Source organism: Mus caroli, unplaced genomic scaffold (assembly GCF_978045245.1).
Source record: "Mus caroli unplaced genomic scaffold, Mus_caroli_1 scaffold_10, whole genome shotgun sequence".
NCBI classification, from domain to species: domain Eukaryota; kingdom Metazoa; phylum Chordata; class Mammalia; order Rodentia; family Muridae; genus Mus; species Mus caroli.
The window spans coordinates 125,380,768-125,392,818 of NW_028227265.1; the positions used below are offsets into that span (position 1 = coordinate 125,380,768).

Sequence of the window (12,051 nt, forward strand, 5' to 3'; positions counted from 1 at the left end):
TCAGTCCTAGGACCATGGGCTGGGGTGGGGTGTGCTCCGGCAGTATGGCCAGATTGGTGTGGAGCTGGCTGTGAGGGGCACCCTCACCCACCTTACAGATCTAAGCCCTGAGGGCTAGCAGGCAAGGGTGGCACGTAGGCCTGTAGAAGGTGTGGTCCTGCCAGTCAATCCCATTCAACCGCCGGGTACCTGCTGTTCTTGCAACTGCCGAATGGTACTCTGTGCTTTCTGAAGGTCCTCTGCAGTCGAGCTACACTGTTGTCTCACTACTGCCAACTCCCGTTTGATGACATAGTTCTCCTCAGCCTCCTGTGCCCGTGTCACCTGCCCCTGAGCACAGTGAGGATGGGGTGGAAAGGATACCATGACCACCTGCTTTGGTCCCAGGCCTGGCCCCTAGGAAGCTCAGAGAGGATGAGAGAGGGTTAAAGTGAGACAGGCATGGCCTTTAGTGCTCAGAGCCTGGGATGGGGTGCCCAAGCAGGCCTTAGAATGGGTGGAGACAGGCAAGAACAGGCCACCTAAAGGATCCAGGGAGTAATGGACATTCTGGATGTGCTACCAGGCTTCAGTGACAAATGCCCCCAACTCCCATGCTGGGGCTCCATCCCCAATCCGGATTGTTTGCCTCTGTCCCAAGTGAAGAAAAAGATTGTTGTACAAAGCAAAAGGCTTGTGTGAGGTGATACACCTCTACAACTCTCCCTGGGGCCTTCCCTCCACCCACGTCCTCCTTCCCACCCGGCTTGATAGTCCCTGCTCCCCATTCCAGGCTCGGAGCCACTGGGCACTGTGCAGAAGCTTCTAGAAAAGCCATCCAAGAGTGAAGCAGCAGCACAAGCAGGCAGGTGAGAGATGGCGATGGGTGACAGCAGAAGCAGAGAGGAGTCAGAACAATTGTGTGTGTGTCTGCATGCATGCATGCCTGTGTGTGAGCACATTAGTGTAAGCTTAGCCAACAAATGTGTCAGGACCTGAAATGGAATGCTCTAAGGGTCCTGAGTCCTACTGGGGTAGCGTCCCTTGCTCCTCGGTGGAGGAAACCTGCTGTCTATGCTGAGGGTAAGCCTTCTTCTAAACTCACTCCCACAAAGGCCTCCCATCTGTGTTTGTCTCCAGCTCACATGCCCCCTCCCTCAAGGCATTGTTCTTCCTGGAAGCTGCCCCTCCATGCAAGTTGCTCTTGCCCCCAGAATGGCAGTGGCCAGGAAAGAGGTGGTTACTGGCTGTCTTGTGCAGGGACGCGGGAAGGGCCTGGGATGGAGAGTGCAGAGGTATATGGAAAAGCTACAGTACCTGGATTAACCTATCAGCCAAGGCCGCGCTCTCCTACCAGGCGAAGGGGGTTCCCAGCAACGGGGGGAAGGAGGCAGAGCAGAAGGCAGGGGACAGGAGAGGGGGAGAGACAGACAAGAACCACTTGTCACTAAACGCAGTGGGCTATCTCTAGAAGCAGGGGATAGAAAAGTGAAGACCAGAAAACCAGTGGAAGAGGGCCCAGAGAAAGACCAAAGCCAGAGCCAACTCTGTCCTGGAGGGAGGTTCATGTGAGTGGGGAGGTTGGGGTGCACGAGGCTGAGAAAAACCAGCAGCAGGAATGTCTCATCACTGTGTGTGAGGAGGAGATCCCAGAGAGGACTGGGACAGGGGATGCATTTTAATCTTGAGAGAAAACAAGAATTGAGGTTTTGGTGTGGTAATAACATCCCGTCCATGACCTACTGCTTCCTTGTGGTCAGCAAATAGTCAAATGAGGAACACTAAGGAACAGGAAGTAGGGCCCAGAGTCATGCTAAGTTACCCAAACCACCCCATCCATAACCTAGTAGGGTCTCGGGCCAAGTCCATGCCTCTCTACCTCAAGGGATGAGTCCCCCACCCCCACCCCCACCCCCGCCACTTCCCCGTCTGTCTTCCTTCCTTCCTAGGATGAAACTTACAAATTACAGGTTGGGATTCCTTGTGGCCCAGTGATGGAGCTTGTTCTCCCACCCATGCAGTTTGTGATTGCCATCCACTGAGTTGTAATTTAGCTGTAACCCTAGGGCTGAGTTGAGATCCAGAGTGGGATGAAGTCTTCTGAGAACCCCTAATAACAGGGCAGCCTAGATCTCCATGGAGTTAGGGGAGGCTGAGGGAAAGGCCACTCAGATTTTTATTTTTTTGAGACGGGGTCTCATATGGCTGAGGTTAGCTGGCCTGGAATTCTTAATCCTCCTGTCTCCTCTTCCTATATGCTGATATTACAAGAGTACAACCACTATGCCTGCTCTACCTATGCTCTTTAACTCGGCTAGATCGGGACAGAGCAATGCCTTAATAGCTGCTGGTGTTTTGAGGCAGACAGATTTGGAACCCAACAGCTGGTACCCACACTCCTCACCTTCTCTAGGGTCTCAATCCGCTGTTTGAGCAGCCGGTTCTCTGTTCGAAGCCTCTATAGAGGAAGAAGAAGAGCACTTCAGAGCCCCCCTCCCCCACAAGCACTTATAGGCCCTTAATCTCCACTCACCAACCACAGAGGTCAAGGAAGGTTCCCAGAGGGTGCTAATGTTCTGGGCCAGAAATTTCAGAAAATGAGGCACATGACTGTCTAAATGGTTTATTAAAAATACTGAGGCCCTATAAGATGGCTCACTGGATAAAGGTGCCTGCTGCCAAGCTTGACTTCCTACCTTAGATGCCCAAGATTCATGTGGTACAAGAGAACTAACTCCTACCAGTTGTCCTCTGACATTCCATATGCATGTCATTCCACACCCACCCACATACACAAAATAAAATACATTTTAAAAGTTAAAATAAAACTGTTTTGGTGCTAGGAATATTGCTCAGTTGGCAGAGTGCTTTTGTAGCACACATAAAAAAGCCCTTACTTTGCAAAAACCTGGCTTGGGGGCACATGCCTGTAATCCTAGTACTTGGGAGGCAGAGGCAGGAGGATCATAAGTTCAAGGTCATCCTTAGCTATTGGATTGGAGGTCAGCCTGGTCTATATGAGATTCTGTCTCAAATGCTTTTATTTTATTTTCATTTGAATTATAGGGTTTCTCTGTGTAGCCCTGGCTGTCCTGGAACTCGCTCTGTAGACCAGGGTGGCCTTAAACTCAGAGGTCATCCTGGCTCTGCTGTAGGGGTGGTTCTGATGCTAAGGTCTTGTTCACCAATTGGTTCTTGATCTATCAGTAAAGATGCCATGGGGCAATGCTGGGCAGAAGGATAGTCAGGACTTCTGGGGAAGCAGGCAAGCTGGCAGACGCAGGAGTTTGTCCTGCTTCGGAGAGAAAAAAAACAAAAAACACAAAACAAACCAACCAGCCATGTGAGATCTTGGGAGGAATGGCCTGTGGTTGCTCTCTCTAGGTGGGAGGATGAGATGTTGAGCGGGGTCAAAAAAACTGAACAGCTAAGGTTGAGGATAGATTGAGGGTGCTGAGCTAAGAGTATTGGGGAGGGCATACTAGCCTCGGGAGATTAATAATGCCCAGCAATTGAGCTGATAAGGCAAGTTGAAATTGAGCAATGAGTGTGTTTTTCATCCACAGATTCAATATTCTCTGGTGCCAGAGCTTAGGTGGGGTAGCAAAAGCTACACAAAATACTCTGCCTCCTGAGTCCTAGGATTAAAGGCTTGTGCCACCACTGCCTGACTCAAAATTATTAAAAACAAACAAACGAACAACCCACAAGAAAACCTGAGCTGGGTGTGTTGTTGAATGCCTTTAATTCCAGCACTCAGGAGGCAAAGGCAGGGGGAATCTCTGTGAGTCTGAGGCCAGCCTGGTCTACAAAGCAAGGCCCAGGACAGTCAGGGATACACAAAGAAACCCTGTCTAAAAGTATAAAAATAAAAAAACCCTTCAGCTCCCCCTTCCTGTGGGGTGTGCATGTGTGCCTGTGTGTATGCATGCGCATGTGTAAGTAAGTGTAAGGAGCAGTCAGCATCTCTACTACCCTCAGAAGTCTGTTTCTGCCTAGCCTTTCAAGGGTCTTTCCCCTGTGTTTCAAGAGAGTCCTGACCCCCTTTTCCTTTGCTTCCAGCAGCCACTAAGACTCTCTGGAACAGCCCCCATCTCAGAATTCAGGTCTCTTGTGTTGAACATGTAGGTGGCCTTTGCTTTAATCACAGTTTCTCTCTGAGACAGGATTTCATGCATCCCAGACTAGCTTAGAACTTGCTGTGCAGCCAAGGATGCTTTTCACTCCGTGATGTTGCTGTTCTTATGTCCTGAGAACTGAGATGGCAGGTGTGTGCCATGATGCTATGATTATGCAGTGTGATGGCAGGGACGGATGGAACCCAGGACTGCCTTCACACTAGGCAACATCTCTACCACATTTCTAACCTTCCAGACACACTGCATTTATTTTTATTTTCCTTCTCCCTATAGTCTTGTTATATAGTATAGGCAGCTTTGAACTTTGATCCTATTGCCTCCTGAGTAGGGACTGCAGAGGTATACCACCCCATGCTTTGCTCTGCCTTCTGCTCTGTGATGAGGAAATTGGGGTAAGTATCTGTGGTTTTAATTTCCCTCAGGACCCTCTGATGATATATGCAAAGGTGCTGTAGGTAGCCTTCTCAGGGTTCTTGGTTATGAAGAAATCGTTTGTAGTTGTAGATGACCAAAAGGCCTACAAGGCTGTGAGGGTTGGTTTTAGTTGTCAACTTGACACAATCTAGAGTCTAGGAAGAGAATCTTAATGAAGGATTGTCTACATTGGGTTGGCTCATAGATTTGTCTATAGGGATTTTCTTTTTCTCTCTCCTTCCTCCCTTCCACCCTCCCTCCCTTCCTCCCTCCCTCCCTCCCTCCCTCCCTTCCTTCCTTCCTTCCTTCCTTACTTCCTAGACCAGGCTAGACTTGAGCTCACAGATATATACCTACCTCTGCTTCAGGAACTCTGAGGGAACTTTTTTTTTTCTTTTTCTTTTTTTTTTTCCATTGGCTTAATTGATGTGAGAGAAGACAGCCCACCATTTCCGAGGCAGGGAATTCTAAACTGCATGAGTTGATAAATAGAACTGAGCACAAACAAGGGAGTATTCCAGTATGTAAGCATCTCTTTCTTCCTGACTGGGTGTGATGTGACCAGTGATCTCAAGCTCTTTCTGCTGGGTGTGATGTGACCAGTGATCTCAAGCTCTTTCTGCTGGGTGTGATGTGACCAGTGATCTCAAGCTCTTTCTGCTGGGACTTCCCTGGTAGCAATGAACTGTAATCTGGAATTGTTAGCTACAATAAGTAAATAATTTCTTGTCTTAAGTTTAAAAAACTTTTAAAAAAATTTTAATTTTATGTGATTGGAGTGACTCTAGAGGCCAAAAGAGGGCCTGAGATTTCCTGAGACAGCTGTGAACAACAGTTGTGAACACAGGTCCTCTGGAAGAGCAGCCAGAGCTTTTAATTGCTAGGCCATTTCTCCAGACTTCCTCAGCTTGTCAGTATTTTATCACAGCAGCAGACGTGAAACAAGAACACGTCCTATGGGTTACCCAGCTCCTGGGTTGCTTCTTGGGGATGCGGTGATAGAAAGCAACTGGAGCAAACCATGGATCATCAGGTCATTGACTCACATCATGTGTAAGGAAACAGAGTCAAAGAGGAGCAGCCCTCAGCTGAGCTTCCTAGTTGGATCAAATCTGTTTAAGGACAAGGAGTACTAGGTCTCTTGACCCTGGACTGTAACCCCTAGATGGCTCTATCCAATCTGAACTCATCCAGCACCACCACTCACAGAGGAACTTGGGCCTAGCTAATGAGTCCTATCTTTTCTGATTATCCCAAATGGAAAAAATGGAGGCAGAGTGAATGAGGGGTATGTGGGGGTACACACTAGTCATGGTTTACAAAAGATTGAGGGTAGTGGTCTGGGGGATGTAGCTTAGTTCATAGAGTGCTTGCCTAGCATGCTTTCAGCCCTGGTTACAATCCTCAGTATCACATAAACTGGGTATGATGGCAAATGCCTCTCTCTCAATATTCCCAGGTAAGAGGATCAGTTGTTCAAGGTTCAGTTCTGTCTTTCTATCACTAGGGATTAAGCTTAAGTCATCAGGCTGATGGCAAGTACCTTCCCTCACTGAGCCAGCTTGCTGACTCTGAAAGTTTCTGTATTTTATGATGCTTTAGCAACCTGAGGCCTTGCTAGCTTAGGAGAGATGGTCCTTCCCAGAACTAGCTAACTCATAGACAACAGGTGTGTTGCTGTCTTTTCAGTACAAAATCAACAACTCCAGAATCCTTAACCTTTCCTTTATCTGAGGTTTACTAACTGAACACCACTTTCATTCTAAAGGCCCAGGGCTAATACAGACACTATGGAGAATCTCCTTGAAGCCAGAGCAGAGGATATCACTCAAATTGCCCGTTCTACTAGCCCATCATGCCTGGGTCCTGAGCCTGCTCACATACACCTGCTCTGATTTAATTCTTTGTGTAGAAACCATGTCAGACATTCTGGACCATGCCCCCTCTATGCTCTCTGACTGACATGACCTGCATTTTCCTCTTGAAACAGAATAGTTAGCTCCTTTTCTTCCCTTTCTTTTGTATACACCTGTGTGCTTATTTGTGTGTATATATGCAGGCGTGTGTGTATAAGCTCATGCTCCAGTGCACACATGCACATGGAGGCCAGAGGTCAGTCTTTATTTATTTTAAAATACTTAGTAACTTCAAAATTATTTGTTATTTATATTTTGAGACAGTGTCTCACTTTGAGTCCTGGTTGGCCTGGAACTCACAGAAATTGTCCTGCCTTTGCCTACCATGAGTCAGGATTAAAGGTGTGTGCCACTGTGCCTGGCTCCAGCCTGTTCTGTTCTGTTATTGAGACAGGGTCTCATTTGGTAGCCCAGGTTGACCTCGAATTTGCCATAGAGCTGAGGGAGACCATGTACTCCTGACCCTCCAAAGTCCACCTCCCAGCCTAGGATGACAGACTTGTGCCACAATGCCTAGGTTTGTTGGTTTATGTTGAGACAGGATCTCATTATGTAGCCATGATTGGCTGGAACTTGTAATGTAGTCAAGGTTGGCTTTGAACAGAGATCTGCCTGCTGCAACCACCTCACAGCTGGGATTAAAGGCATGTGCCACTACCCCTGTTCCATGTTAGTTTTTGAAATGCAGTTTCTTGATAAGGCTGAAGCTCAGGCCTGTTCTGTATGGTTTTTTTTTTTTTTTCTTTTCTTTTTTTTTTTTTTTTTCAAGATAGGGTTTCTCTGTAGCCCTGGCTGTCCTGGAACTCACTTTGTAGACCAGGCTGGCCTCGAACTCAGAAATCCGCCTGCCTCTGCCTCCCAAGTGCTAGGATCAAAGGCGTGCGCCACCATGCCCGGCTTGTTCTGTATGGACTGAGCTAGGCTGGCTGGCTAATGAGTTCCAGGGATCTGCCTGCTACCTCTCCCAGTCCCAAGTGCTAGGGTCATAAATGCACACTATTTGTGCTGGGCTTTTACTGTTGGGTTCTGGGAGCTCTGAACTTAAGTTTCCATGATCGAGACACAAGCACTTTACAGAGGCATCTCCTCACCCTTACCCCTCCTTTTTTAACCTGGAATTTGCTAATTTGGCTAGGCTGTCTTGCCAGTGACCCCCAGGGATCTATCGCCCTGTCTCTGTGTATCCATGGATGGGATGAAAAGTGCACTACTGCTCTTTATGTGTGTTCTAGGGAACTCAGGCCCTCATGCTTGCACAGCAAATACTTCACCCACTGAGCCATATCCTTTGCCTCTTCTTTCCTTTTTTCTATTGTTCTATACTGAGGATGGAGCCCATGGCCTTGTGCATGCTGGGCAAATGCTCACCACTAAGCTACTGCCCCAGCCTCAACAAACACTTCTCTCAAAGGCAGTTGTCTATGCACCTGTCATCTTGCCTTTCCTGATGCAAACAAATAAGGGATTCGTTTTTGTTTATTTGGGTTTTTTTTTTTTTTTTGAGACAGGGTTTCTCTGTGTAGCCCTGGCTATCCCAGAACTTGTTCTGTATACCAGGGTGACCTCAAAACTAGAGATTCACCTGCCTCTGCCTCTGAGTGCTGGAATTAAAGTCGTGCATCACTGTGACCTCCCAGCATCAAATCAGGATGTTTTGAAACAGTCTAAAAGTAAAAGACTGAACTGCAGGACACTTGTAAGATGCCCTATGAGGAGACATCTGTTTGACTCTTCAAGGACTCTGGGGAAATCTCTTCTCTGGGGAAATTTTCAAACTGGCCTGTGGTCTCAAGGTCTGTGACATTCTTTTCTATTCCTGGGTCCCCACAGTCACCAGATGAGAGCAGGCTGCTCATCTGCACACAGCAAGGACCACATTTGGTCTAGTGCAACCCTCCAGCTACCTTCCTTGTGAGATGGCTCACAAACCCAGGACAGAAAACTTTCAGGAAACTTCAAGCAGGCCAAGTGCTTCAGCCTGCAGGCACATACCCCTGCCCCTGACTCCCACAGGAGGTAGGAACAATGAGCATGCGGTTGGCAGTAATAGGACCAGCACAGCAAAGCTACAAGGCTCAGAGAGGTGAATCCACCTGCCCGGGTCACACTGTGGGACACCAGTGCTAACCACTTTGACTCATCCACCGGAGAGGAGAAAACCAGGCCAATGTGCAGGTTTGTAACCCTGACTGTCCTCCATTTCGGGCGGCAGGGCCCTTACTCTTGGCCAGCAGACTTTGGGACTGTATAGCTGGCTGTCTGGCTGAGGTAGGTGGGTATGAGCTTTTCTTTCTCCTCTCTTCTACATCCTGGCCCTGGGTTGTACCTGGAAGTACCTGGGCCTGCTTGGAAAGATATTGAAGGACTCTAGATGCTCAAGAGTGCCTTTATCTGGAAAGCCAGGTCCTTGTCACTTAAGACCAGGTCTCATCTTTGTTTCAATCGATGTTGTTGGGTGAACAGCTAAAATCACATGAAGAGAGGTGAAGAGGCCATTGAGAAGTAAGTTTAGTTTTAGACGTTTTGTGCACTCAAGGCACTGACTCTGATGGGCTGGCAAGCTGGCTACCAGCACAAACAGAGCCCTCAGTGGATGCCCATACTGTAACCTTAGCCTACATATCCATCCGGCTTGCCTGAACCCTACTCCTTAGCTCTCAACCTTCCGGGAAGATCCTCTGTGCCCCCAGCCTTCCAGGTGTCTTCCTACCCACCAGGTACATATTTCTATCCTAGGCCCTTTACACTGGACTCTTGGACCTAGAGTGTCTTCCCAGGCGCGACTGTCTCTTTCTTGGATGACTATATCCGGAGCACTCTAGAATCCACACTATTTCAGTGATTTATTGGAGGTCACCCCATGACTTGGGGGTGACTTGGGGGACATGAAGGCAAGGATCTTTGACTGTCTTGTTTACTGTTGTGTGGCCAGCTTTGAGGACATGCCAATTGGGGAATGCGCTCCCACGCGGGGCTGGCAGGTGAAGGAAAGGTCAAGTGAGCGAGGGTCATCCGAAGCCAGAGATTGTCTGCCCAGGCCAGCCTGTTCTACCCGTGCGCTAGATAGGACCGCCCTCTAGCGGCCAGCTCTGGATTTGTAAGGGAAAGCCTCAGGGGAGCCCATCTCTGCCCCTCTCCCACGCCTCTGGAACTCACTTTGATCTCGATCTGCTCCTCCATCTCTTTACTCTTCATAGCTGCGTACTCCTTCTCCAGCCTGTGAGGACGGGGCACACGGTCAAAGTCCCGCCTCCCTGGTGTTGAGGTGGGCTTCCCATTTGAGTTCTCCACTCCCGGGCACTGACCTCTTCATCTTTTTAGGGTTGTACTTGACCTGATAAGCCTTGAGGACCAGCTTGTCTGGGCAGCTGTCAAACTGGTGGGGGATGACTCTCTGGAAGTACTGTGGAGACACGGGGAGTCATGGTCACTTGGGCCCTGACCACCAGGTCTGCCAGAGCTCTAACTGTATCCTGATTTGCCTGAGGCTTCTCTTTGTCTCAGCACCCCGGCTGTTTGTTTTTGGTTATTCAGCCAGCATTTGTAGTGCAAATGAATTGACTGCAGGAGAGAGATCAGCTAGACAAGAAGGGAGGCCTGCTTTCCTAGCAGGCTTGTAGGGGAATCCTGAGGTTGAGAGTGGGGATCAGCTTGGCCTGCAAAGCCTGGCCTGAGTCCCATCCCTGGAACCAACAGTGGAAAGAATAAGAGAGTGGAAGTAGAGAATTGAATTGTGAGATACTGTGTGCCATGAGCCCTCCTCCTTTCTCCCTCTCCCCACCCCACATTAACACTAATAATAAATAAAATTAAGACAATCCGGCCAGAGGACCTCCTGAAGGCAGGACTGGGTGAATGGGGTCTGAGCATGGGGGAACCCTCCTTAGGAAGTGGGTAGACAAGCTCAGGGGACACAGGTCCTATTCCTCTGCCCAGCTGCTCCAGTCAGGCAGTCTTGGACAATGTATGGCCGTGTTCGCAGACACAACTGTGGTCTTTGTTCATTCTTTTCTGAAGCACCAGCTGGAAGATGCTGGGAGGGAATAGGGGCCTGGGTGATGGGGAAACCATGGTGAGGGGAAAGCTGGCTTTGGATCTAGCAGACTGTGCCAGGGGAAGGCGCAGGCAGGGAGGAGCAGGGTAGGAGGCTACCTCAAGATGCCTGGCTCCTTCACGTGTCCCCCAGGCTGAGAGCTGGGATGAAAACATACTGAAAACCTCCCAAATTTTTACTCTCAGGGGTTACTTTGCAGGCAAGCTTTGGGGACCTGCAACAAGTGGGTAGGAAAGAGTGAGTAGGACTTCCCCAAATCAGTTGAGTGTTGGCCTTCTGTTCTCCCCAGTACTAGGTTGCTGGCTCTAGGTTGTATCAGACAGAGCCTGGGGTTCCTCAGGTAGGCCTCAAGGGACAGCAGAAAGGATCCCAGATGCTCAGGAGTGACTTCTATTGGGAAGCCAGCTCCTCCCTTGTCACTTAGAATCTTTGTTTTTTGTTTTTGTTTGCTTTTTTTTCAAGATTGAAACAAACTCTGAGATCTGTGTACCTTTGCTTCTCAGGTGCTGGAATTAAAGGTATGCATCATCACTGCTAGACCTATTGCTTAGAATCTTGTATAGCTCAGGTTAGCCTTAAACTTCTGATTTACCTGCCTTCACCTTCTGAGTGTTGGGGCTAAAGACATACATCATTATGCCTGCTTATATAGTGCTGTAAAATGGAACCCAGGGCTTTGTGCATGCTAGGCAAGCACTCTACCAACTAGCCATGGGATTTCCAGTGCCTGTCACCTCCAGTAGAGACAGTTTCATCTTCCCAGCCATCCTGACCCACCTGGGACATGCCCTCCATGTCCAGTTGCATCAACTCTGTCTGGTTCACTTGCAGCAGGGCAAGGCCTACTCGGAACACAATCTCCAGTCCCTGCAAAAGCAACCATAGTCCCATGAGCTTGCTGTCCTCCCATTAATAAGTCCTCACCAATGAGCTTCCTGTCTCCCACCAGGAGGCTCAGACCCTCCTTGCATTCTAGCCCCTCCTTTGTCCTGTTAGCCAGGATTCCTTTTGGGAGTGGGATGTGATTCTCTCCACGTGCAGAGTGGAATGGGCAAGGGTGTTCTGTGGGGCACTCACCTCATACATAAAGATATCAAAGACCCGGGTGGCAACAGGCAGGGGGAAGGTGGTAAGGAAAAGCGTAAGGAACCAGGACGATGCATACATGGATGTGTGGAAGCTCTGTGAGCGGAAGTGGGTATTCAGGTCCGGAAGCTGCTCCTGTGTGGGGAGGGGGAGGCTGGTGGGCACGGAGAGGGAAGCATTGGGCCTCAGTGCCCCTCACCTCCAAGGAGTATTTGCTGACCTACCCTGGGCAGCCCAGGTCCCTCCTAGGTCCTCTTTTAGCTACTGTGTTTGGGGATAAGCTGAGGCATACTGGGGGCTACAAGGAGGGCCTGGGAAAATACATGTCAAAATGCGATGACCTCAACTTCAGGCTATTAGATAGCAGCAGACCACTGGGGAAGGTGAGGCTGGAGAAGGCATCAGAACTCTGGGCTTCCTCCTTTAGCCAGCATCTCTGTGCTTTTGGTTACACATCTGCTTG

General features: G+C 49.1%; 1 protein-coding gene across 4 annotated transcripts in view; it reads right to left on the reverse strand.

Annotated features, from left to right (window-relative positions):
• Evi5l (ecotropic viral integration site 5 like) overlaps positions 1-12,051 on the reverse strand; it is a 40,477-nt gene that overhangs the window by 4,702 nt on the left and 23,724 nt on the right. For 2 of the 4 annotated variants that reach the window (XM_029480735.1, XM_029480736.1), the window contains exons 7-13: positions 11,580-11,723; positions 11,280-11,369; positions 9,754-9,851; positions 9,605-9,665; positions 2,384-2,437; positions 1,297-1,329; positions 190-330 (exon numbers count right to left, since the gene is read on the reverse strand). In XM_029480735.1, the coding sequence (XP_029336595.1) occupies positions 190-330; positions 1,297-1,329; positions 2,384-2,437; positions 9,605-9,665; positions 9,754-9,851; positions 11,280-11,369; positions 11,580-11,723 (621 nt within the window). Of the gene's footprint in view, positions 1-189; positions 331-1,296; positions 1,330-2,383; positions 2,438-9,180; positions 9,423-9,604; positions 9,666-9,753; positions 9,852-11,279; positions 11,370-11,579; positions 11,724-12,051 lie in introns of those variants that run through there. The other 2 variants (XM_021170054.2, XM_021170055.3) reach the window with 2 other exon arrangements.